The following is a 27,334-nucleotide window of genomic DNA, read 5'->3' as shown; positions in this document are numbered from 1 at the left end:
CATAATTATGGGGCCAAAGAATTTAGTGAGGGCACAGGGGACTATGTCTAATGGTGTCTCGCAATGCTTAGCAAAACGCCTAGAGTCAATGTCCTCACCCCCGCGGAAATATAATTAGCATAATTTAAAAAATCACCATAAAAATAATTTTCAAACAAGATATTCTGTCTGTATTACTCATAGCCATCAAGTATTCTTAGGTCAGGGACTGATTCTGAATCATTCTCTCGTGCATTTCACTATTCTCTCAGGGCAAAAATCCTACTCTCATGAAACCATTCCATTGGATACCTTGGAGAATTTGCATGGTTGGTCAAAGTTGGGATATTACATTGAGGGCTCAAACCGATACAAAAATGTCACAGACAGACACATCTTTAGAATTTCAGTGACAATGTACTCTGTACTGCCACAATCTTCCTATCTTAATGAAGGCTTAGCAGAGTTGCCACTCACTCTCTCCCAGGCTTTGGCTTGTTTACCTGTTCAGGTGTCACCGGTCCAGAATTCCAGCCTTGACGATGTTGCTCAGCATCTTACTTTCTGGTTTGTAACATTCCATGGGAAGTGGCACTGTAGTGAGTGCCCTGTGTTCTGGATGTTTGGCACAAGAGACAGCTTCCTGGCTCTGCCTAAATTGACCCAATAAGGACACTAAACTCGATACACTGTTGCGAACTTACTGATGGAACTTTGTTTTCTAGAACTTTCAGCCATGATGGTAGAAGGCTGGATCAGTGGTGTGTTTGTCTCTCTAATGTAGCTCACCAAATATGAATCTCTTCTTCAACAGCATTCAATAAACTACCAATGAGTCTAGACATTCTCCAGCCAAATTAATGGTCACAGTGCTACTATCAATGCAGTGTTAGTCCTTTATTTATTTCCTTAGAAAGAAAAGCAATCTTACTTAAGCCCTTTGTACCTCCCTTCTCAGATATGTAGTAATTTGATATTTTATTGTTATTCATAACAATCATATTGCTGTTATTAAAGCTGTTGAAATAATCATACATTAATAGATTCGTACTTTTATGCAATGAAGAGACTGAAAAATAAACGAGAAGTAATGTCTTCATGTTTATATCATGTACAGTTTTATACCATTAAACATTGTAAGTGGTTCAGGAGTCAGTAAAGACAGAGAACAATATGTGGTGTAAAAAAACACAAAAATACAAATATACGCAATCAGGTTAAAAACAAATTCAAACTTAATCATTGGATTTTAAGAAGACATTATTTAAAAAATGACTAATACATATTTGATCACTAAAATACATATTCAGATACATCATTTAATTTTCTAAAGTGCCGTTTTTAAATAAAATTATTCAACTGATTGCATTTAATTGTGTATCGCTACATAATATTATTTAAAAATAGCTGTGATAGAATTACAAATGTGAGAATATCTACCTTGTCTCACACCTTTCGCACAAAACATAAATATCACTTTCCAAAACATGTAAATGTTCCGAAAAAAAAAGGTGAGATGGGGTTGGAGGTAATATAAATATCTGTGCCTCTTGTGTCTCTTCAAAATCACACCAACACTCACATTCACCTACATACAGTACTCTATATGATGCCCAGGTGACATTAAATGATTGATAGTATACAGTTTCATAATGATAGCTTTTCTTGTTTTGAACTTTTGGATTATGATGACATGCAACTAGGAAGGCACTGTTAGGGATAGGAACTTTCTCTGTGAGAGAATTCACATTGAGATGCGTGACCTTAAATTGCATGAGAAGATTTTGAATGTGCCATTAAGTTAATTAGATTGTTTCCTGTTAACACTATTATTGATTGTATGTGCAGGTACAGTGTGCTTTTTATACTGTATCCTAGAGAATGACTCTTGGATATACACAGCTTAAAATGAAAAGAAGCCACTGCTGTGACACTGTAGAAGAACACCCACTTTGGCTTTATTTCTAGAGTCGTTGCAATACGGAACACTATGTCCACTAGTGAATAGCTGCTCCCCTCTTTGACCCTCACACTCATGCCAGTTACTCTGGATTGAGATGTCACAGCTATAGTTTGGCCTATGTTACTGACTGTAACAGTAGCCCAATGCAGAGTCAACCGTCCTTCTCTGTCTCTCTCTGTGTCTCTGCTCTGAGGAGGATAGTGAAGGCATTGTGTCATGGCTTGTCGACCAGTCCTTGTAACAGGTAGAAGTTCCTTGCTGTTGTCTGAGTTGTGCAGTCAGAGGAGCACATCACAGCAGTTCTTTGTCCATTCACACGTATAACACACACATGCGTGCAAACTCCAGCAGATTCCAACTAAATTGTATACCTGGACCGGTTGGTCTCTACACCTCTTTCTCTCCATTACTGTGAAAGGACGTACGTCTCAAGTTCTCCTTGACCTTGACAAACTCTGGGGCTTTCACTGTCTCCTCTTGTTTTTCCTGCTCCTTCTCCAACTGTATCAGAAACAAAAGGGAGTTTATTCAATCAATTTGTGACTGATGCCTTTGTAAAATGTTCTATAGCAATATAATTGTATTGACCGATTGATGATTCCTACCACTTCTAGCTTATCCTTCCTCTTGAGGAGCTCTTGTTCCAGAGGAGAGATCTTCTTTCTGGCCTCATCTTCTTCCTTCCTCTGCTTTATCACTTTTTCCCTCTTCCTGGCCTCTAACACTTGCTGCAGCTCCGGCTTAGACTCCACACCAACAACGCCACCCCTATGAGCCGGCGGGACAGAAGGTATTTACTAAGGTCATATGCATTTGAATTTAACTTCAATGTTTTCATCTTGTCTCCAGCAGAGGTCACTCTTATCATGCCAAATGCTAAATTCTGATTTTGCTCTGTCATCTGATATCCTGTCCTCACCCATTGATACAACCAAACGTGAAAGGATTAAGTTGCAGTTTAGGAAACAACAATTGCGTAGAAGTAGCCTAAAGCGAAATTACCTGCTGATAAAGGCTCCTGTAGTGCTAACATGAGCGGGCTAGGGACTGGTGATCCACGAGCTGTGTTTTTGTGTGTGTCTCTGAATCTCTATGGTGATGCCAATCCATTTAGATTGGCAGCCTCTTTTCACATTAGATAGAAAAAGCCAACAGGAGTCTTTGTGGGACCTTTATTCTATCAGGATGGCAAAAAAAACATCCTTCTCAATTGTTAATATGCTTTGAATTTACTCAATCACTGCACGTGGCCTCTAAAACTGATAAAGAATACATTCAATCTCTACCCTCAATATCTCACATCAGCTAACTTCAGAGTGACAAGCTATTACACTCAGGATAAGATAGGTGTTGAACTCTCCACTGGGCAAAAACTGGTTGAATCCATGTTGTTTCCACGTCATTTCACCCCAAAATACGTGATTACGTTGAATCAATGTGAAAAACGTATTGGATTTGAAAAAATCCACCTAAATCCAACTTTTAGGTGGATTTAACTTTGAACCTAAATCCAATGACATGGTGACATTTTGGTTGGTTTCACTTTTAACTCATGTTAGTTGACAACTCAACCAAATGTAAATCAAAACAGTGGGACTCTTGGCAATCCTCCTCTCAGCTCTCCTCTGTGAGACGGCTAATTAAATCAATGTAGTGCCTTCTTCTTCCTTAGGGAGGTGCAGTCACAGGTTTGTATTACGTGGCAGATAGAGGGAGGGCTGCTATGGGAGGTGTGATTAGTGTTTTCATTAATTTTGTCTGTGCTCATCGAATAAGTCGGAGAGGTGTACACAAACAAACATGGAGGTGATTAAAATAGAGTGATTCTGTGTTCATCAGCATTCACCCGCTTCTCTGCACACAAAACAAATAAAAATCAAATCACATTTTATTGGTCACATACACATATTTAGCAGATGTTATTGCGGGCGTAGCGAAATGCTAGCTCCAACAGTGCAGTAGTGTCTAAACGCACACACGCACACGCACACTCTCATGCACACACTACTAGACTGCTGTGTATAGCAGCAGCCTGTTTATGAAATGAACACACTACCAGTATTGACTACAATCTATTTTCCCCAAGAAATCTATGGAAGGTATAGTTCGCTGGCCAACCACAGGACAAGCATAGCACATTAAAAGGGCTGATATCTGAGCCCACTATATTACTTTCTGGTTTCTGTTGTCTATACTCATGACCCTGGGACCACTGACTCCTCTATACCTCCTCACTGCTTAGAAATCTATAGATAGGCTCCTGTTTCCTTCCTAGCTACGCAGCATTGTGAACTGGAGTGACATTTGAACCCAAACATGTTTTTTCTCTCTGTGTGTTGTTGTCAATGCTTTTTAGTCCCTCTTTTCTCTTCTATCCGCCCCCTCAGATCTCCCAGCCATCAATGCCACTCAATGATATAAAAAGCCTTTATCTACAGCGAGAGAGCGAATGAGAGGAGAGAAAAAGCAATCAGAGAAAAGAGAGTGGAGACCAATCAGTTAGAAAGAGAGACTGTTCAGTTTGATGACCTAATTCCTGCACCCCCACCTCTGTGGTGTGGCTTATCTCCCAGCGTTGTTAGGGCTCTCTCTGTCATGGTGCCCAACACAGATTGCCTCTTCTGGGCTTTGACTCTCACAGCCATACCCCTCTTAGCACCAGTAGCAGTGCCAACCCAAGCCCTGCAGATAAATGCTTAATTGAAAGTATGGTGCCATGCCAGCTTACCTCTGAGTATCTGCCTGCCTGCCTGCCTGTAGAAAAGCAGACGCTAATGCATGTGTGTGCATCTCAAGGGAAATATAATAATCTGCTGATCACGGCCAAATGGGTCCCTCGATGTGGTGTCTGTTTGTTCTAGATGAACATTGACAGAAGCACCAAAGCAGGCTCAGTGAAAGATAACCTTACATAGCCCCAAGCACATATATGGAATACTGTATGTTAGACCGGAAATTCCTGCTACATTTATCAATTAATTTCTATGTTTTTATATTCTTCCAATTTCTCACTCTAAGAACACTCCATGTTTAGTGTACTGGTTTTTCCTCTCTCTGTCATATCAACACTGGACGGTGGACATATTTAATAATGGTCATATTACTAGAATAGAGGCTGCAGGTGAGACATGCATGTCCTTTCTTTAACAGATTTCCTTTAGAGTGAATTATGTATTACTAGACTAGTGGGCTATAAACGATTGGTCTGGCTCTCCTGTATGATGATGTTGTTATTCTAACCTATTTAGTACCTGATTGATTAACAGACTACCTACAGTGTAATCAAGTTCAGATACACCATGAAAATTAATTAACATACTGTAGATTGATTACAGAAAGAGAAGAGCAGATAGGGGAGGTATGTCACTGTTATGCACTGCATTCTATCTTCCTGGGAATGGGGTTTCCGGGCCATTATATATTATATTTGTATAATTATATAATATAATTGTATTCTTCTTGCATGTTGGAAAAGGTTTGGATTCATGTTTATGATCAGTGAATACCATGACTATAAATACAAATCCAACTGCATAATGAAACAAACAAGAGGAACACTAGAAAACAGCAGGGCTGGAGGGGCATAAAAGGCCCTCTTGCACGCTCTCTTAAAAACTTCTTAGGGCTGCAATCCCGTTAACGGGATTGATATGACAGCAGCCAGTGAAAGTGCAGGGCGCCAAATTGAAAACAACAGGAATTTCATAATTAAAATTCCTCAAACATTCATGTATCTTATACCGTTTTAAAGGTAATCACAGTGTCCGATTTCAAAAAGTCTTTACAGCGAAAGCACCACAAACGATTATGTTAGGTCACCACCAACTCACAGAAAAATTCAGCCATTTTTCCAGCCAAAGAGAGGAGTCACAAAAAGCACAAATAGAGATAAAATTAATCAATAACCTTTGATGATCTTCATCAGATGACACTCATAGGACTTCATGTTACACAATACATGTATGTTTTGTTTGATTAAGTTCATATTTATATAAAACAAATCTCAGTATACATTGGTGCATTACGTTCACTAGTTCCAAAAACATCCGGTGATATTGCAGAGAGCCACATCATTTTACAGAAATACTCATTATAAATGTTGATAAATACAATTGTTAGACATGGAAATATAGATATACCTCTCAATGCAACCGCTGTGTCAGATTTCAAAGAAACTTTACGGAAAAGCAAACCATGCAATAATCTGAGACGGCGCTCAGAAAAAAAATGATCTGCCATGTTGGAGTCAACAGAAATCAGAAATAACATTAGAAATATTCCCTTACGTTTGATGGTCTTCATCAGAATGCACTCCCAGGAATCCTAGTTCCACAATAAATGTTTGTTTTGTTCGATAATGCCCATAATTTATTGCCAAGTAGCTACTTTTGTTAGCGTGTTTAGTACACAAATCCAAAAGGTTGTGCAGGTCCAGCCGAACGTCGGACGAAAGATTCAAAAGTTATATTACAGGTTGAATAAACTTGTCAAACTTAGTATAGAATCAATCTTTAGGATATCGTTATCATAAATCTTCAATAATGTTCAAACTGGAGAATCCCATTGTCTGTAGAAATGCAATGGAATGCAGGTCGCTATCACCTGCTATCATGTGAAATGCGCGTGACCAGGACCTGGCTCTCTGCCAGACCACTGACTCAAACAGCTCCCATCCGGCTCCACATCACAGTAGAAGCCTCATTCAATTTTCTAAAGACGGTTGACATCTAGTGGAAGCCTTAGGAAGTGCAACATAACCAATATCCCACTGTGTATTCAACAGGGGCTGGGTTGAAAATCGACCGACCTCAGATTTCCCACTTCCTGTTTGGATTTCTTCTCAGGTTTTTGCCTGCAATATGAGTTCTGTTATACTCACAGACATCATTCAAACAGTTTTAGAAACGTCAGAGTGTTTTCTATCCACTACCAATAATAATATGCATATATTAGTAACTGGGACTGAGGAGCAGGCCGTTTACTCTGGGTACCTCTGGACACCTTTCATCCAAGCTACTCAATACTGCCCCTGCAGCCATAAGAAGTTAAAGGCTTGAGTTCCCACTGTCCCCCAAGGGATGGTTGGAGTGCTTGAGCCATGGGGATTTGCCCAGTTCCAAACAACTCAGTGATTGGGACAGTGTCTTGAGGGGTTGTCACCTAGCAACAACTAGCTTCTAATTGGCCTGCTAATTAAAGAGATCTGAATGTTGAGAGAAAGAGAGAGACAGACGACAGGTTTCAATGGAGAGAAAACACTGCTCTGTTTGGTTAGTCGCTATTTTATATGCCATAAGGCAAGTTCGTGCATATTATGACAACATTTTAAGACGTTTTTGTCCGTTTTGGTCTTCGGCAAGGTTTTTTTGGGCTGCTCGTGCACACAAAAATTGTCCTTGCCCCTTCGTCGGTCATTGGTCAACATCAGGGATTCTTCAATGAAGTGTTTGTTGTCATACAATGATAGACTCCTTTTATGCATATTTCACTAGAGAATTACTGCAACAAACATCTTAATGTAAAATTGCGCAACTATGATCTCCTCTGCAATAACGTCTAAATTATTGGCAGATTTCTTTAGTTATTTTTTAATTAATTCTGCCTATTTTGAGGAAGTGTATACTGGCTACGGCATCTCAAGATGAACAAACAGAACTATTGTCGCTTTTTTAGTTTTTCAAGCAAAACTCGTTTCATTTTTTTCATCCCAAGATCCAAACACAGCTGATTCTCTGTAGTCATTTAGAATTCCTATTTGAGACCCTTTAAATAGTGGGTGGGGGAGATTAACACCCATCTCCCCCAAACTCTTTTAGAAAAAAGGTACTATCTAATACCTTAAAGGGTTATTCATCTGTCCCCATAGGAGAACCCTTTGAAGAACCATTTTTGGTTATAGGTAGCAAAATGGGTTCTACCTTGAAACAAAAAGGGTTTTCTGAATAACCCCTTTGGAACCCTTTTTTATAAGAGTGTACCCAACCTGGCATGTTGAAAATATCCTGCCTCCTGCGAACAAAACATTTTGGGAACTTTTAAGTGTAGTTACTAGCATATGTTGTGAGTGGATCTCCAGGACCCCTTTCAGAAATCATTTTGGAGGGGCAGTTTATGGGGTTCTAGTCAGGAGAGGGAGAGAGGGGAAATGGGAATGTTGCCTATGCTGTAACACTTTGTTTCAATCATTATGACCCTTTTTAAATCCAATCCTTTCTGTTTGTTATGTTGTTACAATAAAGTACCTTTGGCTTATATAATTGAGAAGTGGGATTACACCATTGTAATATTACGATCAGTTGTCATCTGACCTTTCGTGACTAATGATGTCTATGTTTGAGAATGTACTTCTCCTTTTATGTAAATCCGTACATGTTTAGGTACATATAGTGATTATGAGTAATCCTGGATCTCTTTATTTCTGTAATGCCTTGATATGGGTATGTGTCTTTAATGTCATCATATGGATCTGTAATGGGACATTACTGTAGGAAAATCCATCTCATACAAAATTAGTATTAGTGATGCAAAACATTACAGAGGGCTTGGCTTAGAATGCTGAATGCCTTGTCAGGTTGACCTGTGTGTACACACAGATGTAGACACAGAAGAGCTGGAAAACACTGATAGCTACATTGCTGGATAATAATCTCAATCAGCTGTCTCATACAAGATTTTGTATGGGACTCTGTTGGGTGGGAGCTGTACCTTTTCTGGCTCATTAGCAGCTCTCGTTGGAGGTCCTGGTGGCTTTTGGAGGCTTTCACTGGATTAAGGAGCTTTTTGGGCTTGATGAGATCATGATCTCCCTCCATGTAATTGGGTTGGGGGATGTAGCCAGCCACTGGGGGCTGGTCCCTGTGAGGGTAGTCCTGAGGTGGGTGGCTCCCATCCTGCCTGGGCTGCTGCTCCCACTGCAGGTTCGCATAGGCCGATGCTGTAGGACAGAGAGTAGAAGAGAGGGTGGGACAGGATGAATGAACAGAGAAAGATACCAGTGTTAGTGATTGCGAAGGGAAACAGGGTAATCACATACTAGCAATTGAGGCTTGAGCGAGGGAAACAGGAAGGTGGCCATAGGTTCCACATTCCCATAAAGCGGCAATAGCCGCTGCATCCACAGAACAGGAGATGGGAAAATATTCCTGCTGATTGGCACACATTAGCAACAGCTGAGCAACGGCAGGTAATCCGCAAGGCACTTGGCTCTGTTTGGGCTCTTTGGAGCTGTGGGTTGAGATGCTGAAACGCTAGTTTACACCCTCTTCGCTAACTGTTAAACAAACAGTCGCGGCCAAAAGTTTTGAGAATGACACAAATATTAATTTTCACAGTCTGCTGCCTCAGTTTGTATGGTGGCAATTTGCATATTCTCCAGAATGTTATGAAGAGTGATCAGATGAATTGCAATTAATTTCAAAGTCCTTATTTGCTTTGCAAATGAACTGAATCCCCCCAAAATATTTCCACTGCAATTCAGCCCTGCCACAAAAGGACCCGCTGACATCATGTCAGTGATTCTCTCGTTAACACAGGTGTGAGTGTTGACGAGGACAAGGCTGGAGATCAGTCTGTCATGTTGATTGAGTTCGAATAACAGACTGGAAGCTTCAAAAGGAGGGTGCTACTTGGAATCATTGTTCTTCCTCTGTCAACCATGGTTGCCTGCAAGGAAACACGTGCCATCATCATTGCTTTTCGCAAAAAGGGCTTCACAAACAAGGATATTGCTGCCAGTAAGATTGCACCTAAATCAATCATTTATCGGATCATCAAGATCTTCAAGGAGAGCGGTTCAATTGTTGTGAAGAAGGCTTCAGGGAGCCTAAGAAAGTCCAGCAAGCGCCAGGACCGTCTCCTAAAGTTGATTCAGCTGCAGGATCGGGGCACCACCAGTACAGAGCTTGCTCAGGAATGGCAGCAGGCAGGTGTGAGTGCATCTGCACGCACAGTGAGGCAAAGACTTTTGGAGGATGGCCTGGTGTCAAGAAGGGCAGCAAAGAAGCCACTTCTCTCCAGGAAAAACATCAGGGACAGACTGATATTCTGCAAAAGGTACAGGGATTGGACTGCTGAGGACTGCGGTAAAGTCATTTTCTCTGATGAATCCCCTTTCCGATTGTTTGAGGCATCAGGAAAAAGCGTGTCCGGAGAAGACAAGGTGAGCGCTACCATCAGTCCTGTGTCATGCCAACAGTAAGGCATCCTGAGACCATTCATGTTTGGGGTTGCTTCTCAGCCAAGGCAGTGAGCTCACTCACAATTTTACCTAAGAACACAGCCATGAATAAAGAATGGTACCAACACATCCTCCGAGAGCAACTTCTCCCAACCATCCAGGAATAGTTTGGTGATGAACAATGCCTTTTCCAGCATGATGGAGCACCTTGCCATAAGGCAAAAGTGATAACTAAATGACTCGGGGAACAAAACATCGCTATTTTGTGTCCATGGCCAGGAAACTCCCCAGACCTTAACTTGTTATGGCTGCAATCCCGATATCGGGATCGATATGACAACTACCAGTGAAAATAGAGGGCGCCAAATTCAAACCACAGAAATCTCGTAATTACAATTCCAAAAACATAAGTGTCTTATATCATTTTAATTAAAGCTATTCTCGTTGTTAATCCAACCCAAGTGTCCTTTTCAGCGAAAGCACTACAAACGATTATGTTAGGTCTCCACCCAACCAAGCATTCACAAAAAGCATAAATAAAGATAAAATGAATCACTAACCTTGATTTATCTTCATCAGAAGACACTCATAGGACGTCATGTTACGCAATACATGCATGTGTTGTTTGATAAAGTTCATATTTATATCAAAACATCTGAGTTTACATTGGCGCGTTAGATTCACTAGTTCCAAAAACATCAAGTGATTTTGCATAGCCACATCGTTTCAACAGAAATACTCATCATAAATGGTGATGATAAAACAAGTTATACACATGGAATTATAGATATACCTCTCCTTAATAATGCAACCGCTGTGTCAGATTTCAAAAAAAGTTTATGGAAAAAGCAACACATGCAATAATCTGAGACGGCGCTCAGAACAGTAGCCAAATTAGCCTCCATGTTGGAGACAACAGAAACCAGAAAATACATGATAAATGTTTCCTTACGTTTGAGGAACTTCATCAGAATGCAGTCCTAGAAATCCCAGGTCCACAATAAATGCTTGATTTGTTCGAAAATGTCCGTTATTTATGTCCAATTAGCTACTTTAGTTAGCGCTTTTGGTAAACAATTCCAAAGTCACAAAGCGCGTCCACTATAACATGACGAAATGTCCAAAAGTTCCGTAACTGTCAGTAGAAACATGTCAAACAATGTACTGAATCAATCTTCAGAATGTTGTTTACATATATTTTGAATAACGTTCCAACCGGAGAATTAGAATTACTTTAGATGAGCGGTGGAATGCAAGTCCTTCCCCTGTGAACGCACCTGGTGAAAGCATGGTCCACTCATGGCTGTGGTGACTATTTCCTGTGTCAATTGACCCCCCTTCACATTAGAGTCATCAGACAAAGTTCTATTGACTGCTGACATCTAGTGGAAGGCGTAGGAAATGAAAACTCATCCATATCTCGCTGTAATTTCAATGAGACCTTGGTTGAAAATCTGCCACCTCCTGCCTGCTATATGAGTTCTGTTATACTCACAGACATAATTCAAACAGTTTTAGTAACGTAAGAGTGTTTTCTATCCAATACTAATAATAATATGCAAATATTAGCAACTATGACTGAGGAGCAGGCCGTTTGATATGGGCACCTTTCATCCAAGCTACTCAATACTGCCCCTGCAGCCATAAAAAGTTAATCCCATTGAGAACTTGTGGTCAATCCTCAAGGCGGGTGGACAAACAAAAACCCACCAATTCTGACAAACTCCAAGCATTGATTATCCAAGAATGGGTTGCCACAGAAGTTAATTTTCAGCATGCCAGGGCAGATTGCAGATGTCTTGAAAAATAATGGTCAACACTGCAAATATTGACTCTTTGCATCAACTTCATGTAATTGTCAATAAAAGCCTTTGAATCTTATGAAATGCTTGTAATTATACTTCAGTATTCCATAGTAACATCTGACAAAAATATCTAAAGACACTGAAACAGCAAACTTTGTGGAAATTAATATTTGTGTCATTCTCAAACCTTTTGGTCACGACTGTACACACAAGCAAACCCCAGAGGGAATGCCAGGTTCACCGAGCTTTGACTTTTTATTTTATTTTAAATTACTTCATAAAGGTGGGGTGACTAAAACTCAAACCTAAGTGACATGGGAAGTGCATGGGATTTAGTCACTCTCCAGTGCTCTCAATGGAAGTTATAGAATCATTCATAGAATGTTGGTTCCATTGTTAGGATATAAATCGTCCCATCAGAACATACACAGATACACTCAATTACCAAAAGTATGTGATCACCTGCTTGTCGAACATCTCATTCCAAAATCATAGGCATTAATATTTAGTTGGACCCCCTTTGCTGCTATATCAGCCTCCACTCTTCTGGGAAGGCTTTCCACTAGATGTTTGAACATTGTTGCTTCCATTCAGCCACAACAGCATTAGCGAGGTCGGTCACTGATGTTGGGTGATTGGGTTGTCTATGTTCTTTTTTCTATGTTATATTTTATACGTGTTTGGCCTAGTATGGTTCTCAATCAGAGGCAGGTGTCGTTCGTTGTCTCTGATTGAGTATCATACTTAGGTAGCCTTTTCCCACCTGTGTTTTGCACCTGACAGAGCTGTTTCGTTTTTTTTACGTTGTTATTTTGTATTTCAGTGTTCAGTAATAAACATCATGAACAGATACCACGCTGCACGTTGGTCTGATATTTCATACTCGTCGTCAGACGACGAAGACAACCGTTACATGTGTACAGTGCAGTAACCTCCAGTAACTTGTAAGGAACAACAGCAGAAGTATATGACCTAGGCGGTCCTGTTTGTCTGAGGATTATAAGGGCATTATTAGTCACTGAACAGTGTGGGCCTGTCAGTCTACAGAGATGAGAGGGAGAGCACAAGTAAAATGCAATTCACCGAGAGGGAAAGATAGAAAGTAATAGAAAGAGAGAAAGCAATAGAGAGAAGGAGAAGATGAGAGATGTAGTAATCAAAAGAAAGAGAGCAGTACACAAAGAGCTGAGTGAGAGGGAAGTACAGTAGGGAGAGAGATGGGATAAACAAATTCATAGAAAGTAAGTGAGCAACACAGGAAAGGAGGGAGGTATACATGGAAATTAATAAAAAGAGAGACATACAGAAAGAGAAAACCAGAGTCATTGTTTTTTATGAGTGCTGGTCCAGCAATGCAAACTCGCTGTAATCACAGATGCCTTTTATAGTGAGCCTTGGTGGTAAATGGAGGGAGCGGTTTCCAGAGTCACAAATTTGATGAAAATAAAATAACATGAGACTTTACTTGGACTCGGAGCCTCAAGACTCAGGACTCGACATTGACTTGAGACTGATGACTTGAACTTATCTGGCCAGGTTTTGTAATGTTTTGTCACTCATTTTGTGGCACAGAGTCTAGTTGGATTACTCTGCATGCAGCCAGAGACTGAATCCGCAGCATCGCCCTTGCAAAAAAACCTGCAACAGATTGGCTAGTCCCGTAATAAATACATTTGCAGCTCCAAAAATGGTTTGGTATTCAAGAATATTAACTTTTTAGTTCGCAACCTCATCAGCAATGTGGCAACAATGACTAATATAGGCCTACTGGTATTATAATTTTATTTTGTATTTATGAAGCTTGCATTTGGAATTTGTTTAAAATGAATTATTACTGTGGCGAAGACGCATCATAGGCACGGCTCTTCACTTGCGCACTCCAAACTCGCGCCAATGGGGAGTGCTATTTTTCTCTTGTTGAAATGTGTGTTCTTGCTTTCACACGTTTGCATCGGCCCTATGTGATAAATCTGTATTCCATCTAATACTACAATAATTTATAGCGTTTCAACATTCCATCCCTATGCCTTGCATTGCAACACGTAGACATTTATGTTTCATGTTTGATAGACCAACAATACATTTGAATTTAGCCAACCATTTCTTACCCACTGAGTGGGCGTAACGTTTATTGTGCACATGAACGTTCACAAGACTCATGTAGAAGTTATGTTTATTTAACTCAATGTATGGTTTCCTTTGTTCATATTTTCCGGGTAATATCGGAGTTCCGTGTGTCTGTGTCCTATGTCGCTTGTCATTCATGTTTGTGCGTAATAGGAGCGCGTGCACCTCAGTGGGTATAGAAATAGGCTACGTGGCCTGCCCTCCACGCTTTGCAGTCAGAATGTTGACTAAGAGAAAATGATTGTTCCATGTACGTGTGAAGTATCATTAATAATCATTATGTCTGATTAAGATGAATGTACTAATGTAACAAAGGATCTGTAAATTACCTTTTACATTGTAGAACCAGTTTATTGGTTGTAATTGATATAATGGCGCCAGAGGAGATGGCTGCCGTTTTATGGGCTCCTAACCAATTGTGCTATTGTTTGTGTCTCTTCGCGTTATTCGTAACTCATTTTGTACATAATGTTTCTGCCACTGTCTCGTATGACCAAAAATAGATTCTGGATATCTTACTCACCTCATACTGGTACGACGATTCTTTCTTTAACGAGTCAGACGCAAAGGATTTACTTCAGACACCGGACAAGACCCAAATCCCCATGAAGAAGAGACAGAGATATAGGGGTCATAGGTCGGGAGGCCTTGTAAGAATCCGACGGCGAGTGTGTAACCCGCCTCTACCATCAGTCCTATTAGCCAACGTGCAATCATTGGATAATAAACTGGATGAGCACCGATCAAGACTATCCTACCAACAGGACATTAAAAACTGTAATATCTTATTTTTTACAGAGTCGTCGCTGAATGACGACAGTGTGGTAGGATTTTCCATGCATTGGCAAGATAGAACAGCTGCCTCTGGTAAGACGAAGGGTGGCGTCTGTGTCTATTTGTCAATTACAGCTTGTGCACGATATCTAATATTAATGAAGTCTTGAGGTTTTGCTCACATGAGTATCTCATGATAAGCTGTAGACCATACTATTTACCAAGATTGTTTTCATCTATATTTTTATGCAACCAGAGGAAAAGAAACTCTAGTCCACCTTAACTCCACACACAGAGACACGTACAAAGCTCTCCCTTGCCCTCCATTTGCCAATTATTTTTTACCATCACTCTATCCTCCTGATTCCTGCTTACTAGCAAACACTAAAGCAGGAAGTACCAGTGACTCGCTCAATACGTAAGTGGTCAGATGACGCAGATGCTAAGCTACAGGACTGTTTTGCAAGCACAGATTTTTCCGATGACATTTAGGAGTACACCACATCAGTCACAGGCTTCATCAATAAATGCATTGATGACGCCGTCCCCACGGTGACCATACGTACATACCCCAACCAGAAGCCATGGATAACAAGCAACATCCACACTGAGCTAAAGGGTAGAGCTGCCTCTTTCAAGGTGCGAGACTCTAACCTGGATGCTTATAAGGAATCCCTCCAACGAACCATCAAACAGGCAAAACGTCAATACAGGACTAAGATTGAATCCTACTACACCGGCTCCGACGCTCATCGGATGTGGCAGGGCTTGCAAACTTTTACGGACTACAAAGGGATTCACAGTGAGCTGCCTAGTGGCACGAGCCTACCAGACAAGCTAAAGGACTTTTATGCGTGCTTCGAGTCATGCAACGCTGAAACATGCATGAGAGCACCAGCTGTTCCAGACGACTGTGTGATTATGCTCTCTGTAGCCAATGTGAGTAAGATCTTTAAACAGGTCAACATTCACAAGGCCACAGTGCTAGGTAGATTACCAGGACGTGTACTCTGAGCATGTGCTGACCAACTGGCAAGTGTCTTCACTGACATTTTCAACCTGTCCCTGAATGAGTCTTTAATACCAACATGTTTCAAGCAGACCACCATAGTCCCTGTGCCAAAGGACACCAAGGTAGCCTGCCTAAATGACTATCGACCCGTAGCACTAACGTATGTAGTCATGAAGTGCTTTGAAAGGCTGGTCATGGCTCGCATCAACACCATTATCCCCAAACCCTAGACCTACTCCAATTTGCATACAACCCAAACAGATCCACAGATGACACAATCTCTATTGCACTCCACATGCACCTTTCCCACCTGGACAAAAGGAACACCTATGTGATAATGCTCTTCATTGTCTACAGCTCAGCGTTCAACACCATTGTTCCCTCAAAGCTCAAAGGACCCCGGGACTAAACACCTCCCTCTGCAACTGGATCCTGGACTTCCTGACGGGCCACTGCCAGGTGGTAAGGGTAGGTAACAACACATCTGCCATGCTGATCCTCAACACGGGGGCCCCTCAGGGGTGCGTGATCAGTCACCTCGTGTACTCCCTGTTCACCCATGACTGCATGGCCAAACACAACTCCGACACCATCATTAAGTTTGCCAATGACACAACAGTGGTAGGCCTGATCACTGACAATGTGTTGTCTGCAAACTTGATGATTGAGTTGGAGGCATGCATGGCCACGCAGTCATGGGTGAACAGGGAGTACAGGAGGGGGCTGAGCACGCACCCTTGTGGGGTTCAGCAAAGTGGAGGTGTTGTTTCCTACCTTCACCACCTGGGACTCAACTTGAGACTCAGACCTTGTGACTTAAGACTTGCTTCTGACTCGAGGAATAATGACTTGGTCCCACCTCTGGCTGTTTCTAAAGCAGTAGCGATTTCTAAAGAAGCTTACTGTACTCCAATTCTCTGCTGGATCTCTACACATCTCTACACAACCACTCATACAGTGAGAGGAATGTGCTCTCTATGGGTGTACTGTGTATGTATTGTGTGTGTGTGTGTGTGTGTAAAATAGACAAGACTCTCAAAAGAACAAGAGCGAGATGCAGAGTGTCACGTGGGAGACGGACACGTGGGTGAATTCAGTAGTTCTTCAATCATGTAATCCTGACAGTGGTTGTATTGATTTGACATTTAGACCAAGTTAGATGTCATCTCAATGCACCCTGGGTAAGTTAATTGTACCTCTGTGCCCTGAGTCCATCATCCAGTTGCATTGGGAGGGTTCTCTGAAAACCCTCGAAGAGCATGGGAAATACTATTTTCCTCTTGGTGTCTGTGGCAGGAGAGCAGGCTCAGGCTACAGTGGCTAGAGAAACATGAGCCCTTTCAGTCCCCATCCTCCCACATTCTACAGCAAACCATTTTATGGCAATGTAGTTTGAGTCGCTGTTTGTTCTTTTAAATGCTTTTTTTTTGTCACTAAGTTATGTTATCCTGAGTAAGTGGTTATTGTAGTGAAAGCAGGCTACACATTGTTTGATTATACATTTCTTTAGGAAATAAAGGTGAAATAGGTTGGCCTGTCAATCAATTATTTCCTTATGACTTTCAACCAAGGCACATTCTAATGTTTTTCAGTGAGATTTACTTCCCTGGTATTCTAGGAAGTGCGTGCAAATGGCTTGGGTAGGGAATTTATTAGTTATGACGCTACGCACCTTGGGAGGAAAAATCAGACGAAAGAGTTCTCAGATTGTATACAAACAGAACACTGGTTGTCGTCGTGGCAACGCAGGCTCCCACGGGGTAGGGTGGGAGAGTTGTTTTCCCAGAATACACTTTGAATACAGATTGACGACACACCATGAAATTCAGACTGAGGCTCCATGAAGTCATTATCATTAAAAAAGGCAGGGGCCTAACCTCGTATCAGCAGCAGCCAAGGATGACGGATGTTATGCCTAACCAGACAGGCCATCAGAATCATATAGTACGCTACTTAGAATTGTGACTGTAGAGTTGAATTAAGCAAATTATTCACTCAGGGTCACTAGATAAATTAGTGATACAGATAGAACGGTAGACACATTGTGCTTGAATAAGGTACATGGTGTGTATGTTTAAGTAGAGTATGTTACTGTTGCCATACTCATGCAGGGCAGTCGGTCACACACCCTCTGATAACATGCCTGCCAGGCAGTACAGTTTATTTGACTTGATCACAACTCTGCCATCATACCACAGAGGTGAACCCAGTGTTATTCTACTTAAATAAACAAGACATCCAGATACTGCAAGTGAAATCACAGAAAAATAGGTTGCGAAAGGTGGAAGTCTCATACAGTTTGAGCAATATATGACAACAGAACAACCATTGATCAGTTTAAAGTGCAGATAGGAGGCCAGCACTGTCCAATTGACAGACAGAGGACGTGAGGCTTTTCTGCACAGAGCACATGTTAATGTCCCAAGACTCTCAAGGGTACAAACATGAAAATTCTGCTTGGACATTATCTAAATGAATCTATCTGAAATAAACATCATCCCCAAAGCCAATTCCTCATTTAGCCACCTTTCCTTCCAGTTCTCTGCTGCCAATGACTGGAACGAATTGCAAAAATCACTGAAGCTAGAGACTTATATCTCCCTCACTAACTAAGCATCAGCTGTCAGAGCAGCTTACCGATCATTGCACCTTTATGCAGCCCATCTGTAAATAGCCCACCCAACTACCTCATCCCCATATTGTCATTTATTTTTTCTCTGTTACACCCCAGTATCTCTACTTGCACATCATCATCTGCACATCTATCACTCCAGTGTTAATGCTAAATTGTAATTATTTCGCCTCAATGACCTTTTATTGCCTTACCTCCCTAATCGTCTACATTTGCACACACTGTACATAGATTTATTGACTGTACGTTTGTTTATGTGTAACTCTGTGCTGTTGTTTTTGTCGCACTGGTTTGCTTAATCTTGGCCAGGTCGCATTTGTAAATGATAACTTGTTCTAAACTGGCATACCTGGTTAAATAAAGTAGATTTTTTACATTAAAAAAACACTTTATTCAAGGATTACGGATTAGAAAATAATCAAATTAGGTGATTAGGTGATTACAATTGCTATGCTGTCGGTTAACATGACAATCTGTGCTGCTGTGCCATTGCATCAGTCATAGATATAAGCTAACTGTCCACAACTGATTTTCTGTGAAACTGATCTAATGCTTTTTGCGTCACAACTTCGAGTATATTTCGCTCTGTTGGTCTGTTCCAGGCACTGCCAATGAACCCTCTTAGATTTGTCTGAAACACGTTCTTCCTCATAAATAGAAACAGACAACAACATCTATATAGTATCTACAAAGTTCCCACCAGCTAACCTCAATAATACATCCCACTGTCCTTGCGAAACCATGTTGTATTATCAACATGCTGTACAGATCTCACTACCTTCTCTGTACTTGCACAATGTCCCTTTCCCCTAAATAAAGTCTATAACATATAAAACACTGTCCTGCAAAATCTGGCTTTTGCTGATTCCTCTGTGTCAGCCCTGCTGTTCTGCCATAGTGACAGAGTGGAGTCTGGCTCTGCATGGGTCTTACCTGACTTGACCATCACGTCCCTGGGCCTCCCAGACTGGCCAGGAGGGAACAGGCTGTGGCTGTGGGTGACTCTCTGTGCCATGCCTCTCTCTGTGTCTGTCTCTCTCTCTCTGTCCGGGTGTCTCTGTGTGTCCTGTCTCTGAAACCTAAATGTCTCTGTGTAGAAGCCCGTCAGAGGCAGGGCTGGTGCAGCACTCCTTTAAACTTCTGTGCCCAGGCTAGAGTAAACAGTCACATGACCCTGGGCATTCCACTGTCCCGCCCCTCCCGCTCTCCTTCCCTCCCCTCTGTGCTCTCTCACTCTCCCTCTAATATTATTACTCTCTCTTTTGCCTCTCCCTTCCCTCTCTAACATGCTGTTAGATATTCTCTCTCCCCCTCTCACGCTCTCTTTCTCATGCTCTCTCTTACACATTTTTTAATCTTCTCTCACTTTTCCTCTATCCACTCATGATCCCTTTCCCTCTCCCCTACTCTCTCTCTTTTAAATTATTTCTCACTATTTTCTCTCTTTCTCTTTCACTACCCCCTCTCTCTAGTTCCTTATTCCCCCCCCACTGTCTCTCTCCATCTCTCCCCCTCTCTCTGATCCTCAATGGTCTATAGCTCGTAGGATTAGCAGAGAGTTTAAGCTCTCTGGCCCAATGCTCATATTAACCATAAATCATCTGGGTGCTTTCATACTCAGCAGAGTGTAGTACAGTAGACAGGCTGGCTGTACTGTGGAAGAGCACACTGGGCTGTTCATCTCCACATGACTTTTCCAATGCCTCTGCTTTAAGGGGATGTATAATGTATACAGCATTAGCTAGGCTACATATAGATGATGAGCTAGCCTGCCATCACCCATAGGGTTATCAGTATCACTGTGATATTTTTCTCCTGACAAAGAGAGGGTTACTTACCACTATGGAAAAGATAACTGGGTGACAAGTTGTTCACTGACTTATTTGTTACAGTTATAAATATTGCTTTTCATTAAACATATCCTTAGTTTTTCAACAAAGTGAGACATGGGATTGGGATTAAAAAAAAAATCTCTTTAGCACTCTGAAGAAAACTCTTCAAGACATGTTGACTTAAAGTTGGACTCTTAAGTCTCTGTCGAGTACCACATAGTCCATTTTATTTCACAAAATCGACGCAATCAGAGTTTATCATGTTAGCACAGGTCCTGAATTGTAAGACTCTTGTAAGACCCTTAAGGTTCTTGCTGGATGATTTGGACATTCATGCATAACACAAACACTGTAACCAGACCAGTAAAACAGTCAAATGTGCCAAGTGTGTGGAAGACAGGTGAGTGGAGGGCCAGGTCCATTACTCTTCTATGTACATGGAAAGGCTGATAACACAGGATGGTAACTCAGAGGTGCTTGGCTTTACTTCCCAGGCCTGTAAATTGTTTCATCACACTTAGAAGGCCAGACGTACCTGTGCCATTCTGGTGCTTTCCGTTTTTCACACGCTGCTGCTGTTGGTTGATGTTGTACGCCTTCTGCAGAGAGAGGGGGGAGGGGGGCAGAGATCGGTTCAGACGATACATCGATACATTTTGATCATATCCGCCCACCATGCTTGTGACGTCATTAGTGTCTCTCCTCATTGATTTTAAATGGACATTACCGGTCTGGGGACTATAAACAGTTGAAGGCCACTGGCACAGTGACAACAGAACTGAAACACTCCTCCATTGGTGTCTTGTCCCTCTCTCCCCTCCCATCCTCCTCCATCCCTCTCACTTCTACTCGTCTTACTCATTTTACTCCTATCCATTCCTCTCTTCATCTTTCTCCTTCATCCTCCTCACCTTTTATCCCTGTTCTTCCCCATACCTCTACTACATTCTGTAACTGCTTCATCTTTCTCCTCCCCATCCCTCCCCCTCCCTCCCTCCCCCTCCCTCCCTCCCTCCCTCCCTCCCTCCCTCCCTCCCTCCCTCCCTCCCTCTGGCAGGGCTCCAGAGGCCTGGTTGTTCATAATGAAGCATTGCAGCACAGCCTCTTCACAGGGGTGAGCTGAGCTCCGTTCAAAAGGTCCTTTTGGACGTCCTGTCGGCTGTGTGAAAGGTTATTGTGTTGCCGTCTATGGTTGCTAGGTGAGGCCTTCTCAGGCTTGGTGTGGTGACAAGGCCCTTACTGTCTTGAGTCCCCCCACCAACCCACATCCTGACATTACTGGGGTGGGTACATTTCTGTTAATCCACTGGTGGGGTATGGGGTGAATTCTGTGTCTTGCATGGAAATGGAGAGTTGGGGGATGAAGGTTTTGAGGTTTCTCCTAAATCTGCCTTTGTCACTGTATTGGGACAGGGTGTTCCTCATGTACTCCCAACTCTAAAATGTTCTGTGAATATGACAAATTATAAATAATACATGTTCTCACATGGAAAATACATAATATCTGTTGATTGTATCAAGTACTATGATACACATTTTTGTTGTGACGTGATCAAAGTAGAGGCTTCAGTCATGATAATGTCTAAAGATTTTTTTCATGGTAAATGGAATACATTTTTGTAAAATTGAATAGTTATAATAAAAAATATTCACTTTTTTTTGCAATACATTGCTCTTTATATGAATGCTTTCTCTCATTGCTTTGAAGTACAACAGAGTTGCTCTAAGCAGTATTACAATTACCAGGGGGCTCTCTAAGAAGGTATAAGAAGAAAAGCCTGTGCCAATAACAATAGAGTCGAGTTTTAAATGAGCTTAGTGTAGAATAAAATCCCTCTATAGTTACAGCCACACACTGCATAAGCCCCTCTGTCAATGATGAGTCAACTCATACTGTCTGAATAACGAACAGTAAGCTCTGTATTGATCTCCAGTGCTTATGAGTGTCCATAACTTTATCCTCTTAATTTTCCTGCCCCAGGAGTGTATCGAGGTTCATGCCTTGCCTCTATAAGTGGACAATCAAATCCAAGCAGGCTCAACCTGTCCTATAACAGGTCTGTCTCAGTACTAGGGTTGCAAAATTCTGGTGCCTTTCCCAAAATTACCATGTTTTCCAGAAATCCCAGTTACAGTAGAGGATTCCTGGGCCAAATCCCTTTTGTAAGCACTGGACCTAGCCCCTACTTAAAAAATAAAAAAATAAAATCACCTTTATTTAACCAGGTAGGCCAGTTGAGAACAAGTTATAATTTACAACTGCGACCTGGCCAGATAAAGCAAAGCAGTGCGACAAAAAACAACAAAACAGAGTTATACATGGGATAAACAAAAGTACAGTCAATAACACAATAGAACAATCTATATACAGTGTGTGCAAATGGCGTAAGGAGGTAAGACAATAAATAGGCCATAGTAGCGAAGTAATTACAAATTAGCCATTTAAAACTGGAGTGATAGATGTGCAGATGATGATGTGCAAGTATAAATACTGGTGTGCAAAATAGCAAAAAATAAATGAAAACAATATGGGGATGAGGTAGGTAGATGGATGGGCTATTTACAGATGGGCTGTGTACAGCTGCAGCGATCGGTAAGCTGCTCAGATAGTTGATGCTTAAAGTTAGTGAGGGACATATAAGTCTCCAACTTCAGCGATTTTTGCAATTCGTTTCAGTCATTGGCAGCAGAGAACTGGAAGGAAAGGCGGCCAAATGAAGTGTTGGCTTTGAGGATGACCAGTGAGATATACCTACTGGAGTGCGTGCTACGGGTGGGTGTCATTATGGAGACCGGTGAGCTGAGATATGGCGGAGCTTTACCGAGCAAAGACTTATAGATCACCTGGAGCCGGTGGGTCTGGCGACAAATATGTAGCGAGGGCCAGCCGACGAGAGCATACAGGTCGCAGTGGTGGGTGGTATATGGGGCTTTGGTGACAAAATGAACGGCACTGTGATAGACTGCATCCAGTTTGCTGAGTAGAGTGTTGGAGGCTATTTTGTAAATGACAAGTCGAGGATCGGTAGGATAGTCAGTTTTACAAAAGTATGTTGGCAGTGTGAGTGAAGGAGGCTTGGATTGGAGATGCTTAATGTGAGTCTGGAAGGAGAGTTTACAGTCTAGCCAGACATCAAAGTATTTGTAGTTGTCCACATATTCTAAGCCAGAACCGTCCAGAGAAGTGATGCTCGTCGGGCGGGCGGGTGCGGGCAGCGATCGGTTGAAAAGCATGCATTTAGTTTTACTAGCGTTTAAGAGCAGTTGGAGGCCAAGGAAGGAGTGTTGTATGGCATTGAGCTCGTTTGGAGGTTTGTTAACACAGTGTCCAAAGAAGAGCCAGATGCATACAGAATGGTGTGGTCTGCATAGAGGTGGATCAAGGAATCACCCGCAGCAAGATCGACATCATTGGTATATACAGAGAAAAGAGTCGGCCCGAGAATTGAACTCTGTGGTACCCCTATAGAGACTGCCAGAGGTCCGGACAACAGGCCCTCCGATTTGACACACTGAACTCTATCTGATAAGTAGTTGGTGAACAAGTCGAGGCAGTCATTTGAGAAACCAAGGCTGTTGAGTCTGCCGATAAGAATACGGTGATTGACAGAGTCGAAAGCCTTGGCCAGGTCGATGAATACGGCTGCACAGTAATGTCTCTTATCAATGGTGGTTATGATATCGTTTAGGACCTTGAGCGTGGCTGAGTTGCACCCATGACCAGCTCTGAAACCAGATTGTATAGTGGAGAAGGTACGGTGGGATTCGAGATGGTCAGTGTTCTGTTTATCTTGGCTTTCGAAGACCTTAGAATGACAGAGTAGGATAGATATAGGTCTGTAGCAGTTTGGGTCTAGAGTGTCTCCCCCTTTGAAGAGGGGGATGACCGCGATAGCTTTCCAATCTTTAGAAATATCGGACGATACGAAAGAGAGGTTGAACAGACTAGTAATAGGGGATGCAACAATGGCGGCGGATAATTTTAGAAAGAGAGGGTCCAGATTGTCAAGACCAGCGGGGCGGCAGTGTAGCCTAGTGGTTAGAGCGTTGGACTAGTAACCGGAAGGTTGCAAGTTCAACCCCCCCGAGCTGACAAGGTACAAATCTGTCGTTCTGCCCCTGAACAGGCAGTTAACCCACTGTTCCTAGGCCGTCATTGAAAATAAGAATTTGTTCTTAACTGACTTGCCTAGTTAAATAAAGGTAAATAAATTTGTATGGGTCCAGGATTTGCAGCTCTTACAAAACATCTGCTATCTGAATTTGGGAGAGGGGAAGCTGGGGAGGCTTGGGCAAGTAGCTGCAGGGGGTGCGGAGAAATGCTTATTGAAATTCTCGATTTATCGGTAGTGACAGTGCTTCCTAGCCTCAGTGCAGTGGGCAGCTGGGAGGAGGTGCTCTTATTCTCTGTGTTTTTACAGTGTCCCAAAACCTTTTGGAGTACAGGATGCACATTTCTGTTTGAAGAAATAGCCTTTGCTTTCCTAACTGACTGTGTGTATTGGTTCCTGACTTCCCTGAAAAGTTACATATCGCAGGGACTATTCGATGCTAGTGCAGTATGCCACAGGATGTTTTTGTGCTGGTCAAGGGTCTGGAGTGAACCAAGAGCTATATCTGTTCTTAGTTCTACGTTTTTTGCAAGGGGCATGCTTACTTAACATGGTGAGGAAATTACTTTTAAAGAACATCCAGGCATCCTCTACTGACGGGATGAGGTCAATATCCTTCCAGGATACCTGGGCCAGGTCGATTAGAAAGACCTGCTCGCAGAAGTGTTTTAAGGAGCGTTTGACAGGGATGAGGGGTGGTCGTTTGACCGCGGACCCATTACGGATGCAGGCAATGAGGCAGTGATTGCTGAGATCCTGAATGATAATAGGAGAGGTGTATTTGGAGGGCAAGTTGGTCAGGATAATATCTATGAGGGTGCCCATGCTTACGGATTTGGGGTTGTACCTGGTGGGTTCCTTGATAATTCTTTTGAGATTGAGGGCATCTAGCTTAGATTGTAAGACGGCCGGGGTGTTAATCATATCCCAGTTTAGGTCACCTAACAAAACGAACTCTGAATATAGGTGGGGGGCAATCAATTCACATATGGTGTCCAGGGCACAGCTGGGAGCTGAGGGGGGTCTATATCAGGCGGCAACAGTGAGAGACTTATTTCTGCAGAGATTCATAAAAAAAAATTAGAAGCACTGTTTGGGCATAGCCCTGGAAAGTATGACAGAACTTTGCAGGCTATCTCTGCAGTAGATTGCAACTCACCCCCCTTTGGCAGTTCCATCTTGATGGAAAATGTTGGAAATCTCAGAATTTTTGGTAGCCTTCCTAAGCCAGGATTCAGACACGGCAAGGACATCATGGTTGGCGGAGTGAGTAAAACAAAGCAGTGAGTAAAACAAACTTAGGGAGGAGGCTTCTGATGTTAACATGCATGAAACTAAGGCTTTTACAGTTACAGAAGTCAACAAAAGAGAGCACCTGGGGACACTCAGGGCCTGGATTAACCTCTACATCACCCGAGGAACAGAGGAAGAGTGGGATGAAGGCTATCAAAACTAGTTGTCTAGTGCGTTGGGGACAGAGAATAGAAGGAGAAGATTTCTGAGCGTGGTAGGATAGATTCAGGGCATAATGTACAGACAGTGGTATGGTAGGGTGCGGGTACAGTGGAGGTAAACTCAGGCATTGAGTGATGATAAGAGAGGTTGCATCTCTGGAGGCACTAGTTATACTAGGTGAGGTCACCGCATGTGTGGGAGGTGGGAAAAAAGAGCTATCTGAGGCATGTTGAGTGGGACTAGGGACTCTGCAGTAAAATAAAACAATGATAACTACCCTAAACAACAGTACACAAGGCATATTGACATTAGAGAGAGACATAAAGCGAGGCATAAAGTAATCACAGGTGTTGATTTGGAGAGCTAGCTAAGACAACAACGGGTAAGACAGCAACTAATCAGCTTAAGACAACAACAGGTAAAATGTCGATGAATGGACAGAGAGAGTCAGTTGACTACACACGTGGCCTGAGTTTGAGGCTGGGGCCGACAGATAAACAAAATAAACAAAATGGAGTACCGTGATTAATGAACAGTCCAGCAGGCATCAGCTATGTAGCCAAGTAATCATAGGGTCCAGTGAACAGCAATAGATAGCGGGAAACACGGTGTTCATAAAGCATCCTACTATATGCCTACAGGCTGGCTGACCTGGGTTTAGAATATTATGTTGTGTATTGCCCTGGCCCAGTGTCTCCTTACCACCAGTGGTCATTTGACCTTTCCATTCAGAGTCCTGTTTGATTTTCCTCAGGTTTTATTAAGCATCCTGAGAAAGTGCCTCTATGCCTCTACCCCATAATAAGGTTTGAGACAAAGAGGTTGGACTTTTTTTGTCAAATCGATTTGGACCCTGGTCCGGTGATCTGGTGCTCTGGTTTCACACCTTAGGGTGCTCAGGTTACCCAGACGACACAGGCTGGTAGCAGAGGCTCCGGACGGGAGAGCAGGGTTGCTAGGAAGTACACAACCATGGCACCTTCCAACCACTAATTCTAACTTTAACCCTAACCTTGATATTGCCTGGTTGATATCGCCAGGAGCAGAACTGGTTACCTGTACCATTAGAGATCAGTGTTATGCATTCAGTTACACACACGCACACAGTCTTGTATAACTAACCTGTGGGGACACACAATTCAGTTCCATTTGAAATCCTATTTTCCCTTACCCTTAACCCTAACCTTAACCCGAAAATCTAAACCTAAACCTAACCCTTAAACTAACCCTAGCTCCTAACCCTAAACCTAATTCTAACCCTAACACTAAATCGAACCTTAACCCTAAACCCCCTAGAAATAGCATTTGACCTGGTTGGGACTAACAAAATATCCCTAGTTGGTGAAATGTTTGTTTGTTGTGTTTTTGTTAAACACGTCCACACCCACAATGTGAGTATATCATGATAATTACACAACGTTATAATTATGTTTGCATTATACCCTTTGAATAGTATTACTACATATT

The 27,334-nt window shown here is 42.2% G+C and overlaps 1 protein-coding gene across 2 annotated transcripts in view; it reads right to left on the bottom strand.

The window, feature by feature from the left end:
- Window positions 1-1,067: 1,067 nt before the first annotated feature.
- The window catches only part of LOC115138356 (protein FAM107B-like), a 39,960-nt gene continuing 13,693 nt past the window's right edge, over window positions 1,068-27,334 (bottom strand). The window contains exons 2-5 of one of the 2 annotated variants that reach the window (XM_029675142.2): window positions 20,836-20,899; window positions 8,648-8,876; window positions 2,548-2,710; window positions 1,068-2,443 (exon numbers count right to left, since the gene is read on the bottom strand). In XM_029675142.2, the coding sequence (XP_029531002.2) occupies window positions 2,330-2,443; window positions 2,548-2,710; window positions 8,648-8,876; window positions 20,836-20,899 (570 nt within the window). In that variant the 3' untranslated portion in view covers window positions 1,068-2,329. Of the gene's footprint in view, window positions 2,444-2,547; window positions 2,711-8,647; window positions 8,877-19,401; window positions 19,621-20,835; window positions 20,900-27,334 lie in introns of those variants that run through there. The other variant, XM_029675151.2, reaches the window with a different exon arrangement.

This window comes from Oncorhynchus nerka, linkage group LG2 (genome assembly GCF_034236695.1).
Source record: "Oncorhynchus nerka isolate Pitt River linkage group LG2, Oner_Uvic_2.0, whole genome shotgun sequence".
NCBI lineage: Eukaryota > Metazoa > Chordata > Actinopteri > Salmoniformes > Salmonidae > Oncorhynchus > Oncorhynchus nerka.
This window is presented reverse-complemented; position numbering and strand designations above follow the sequence as displayed.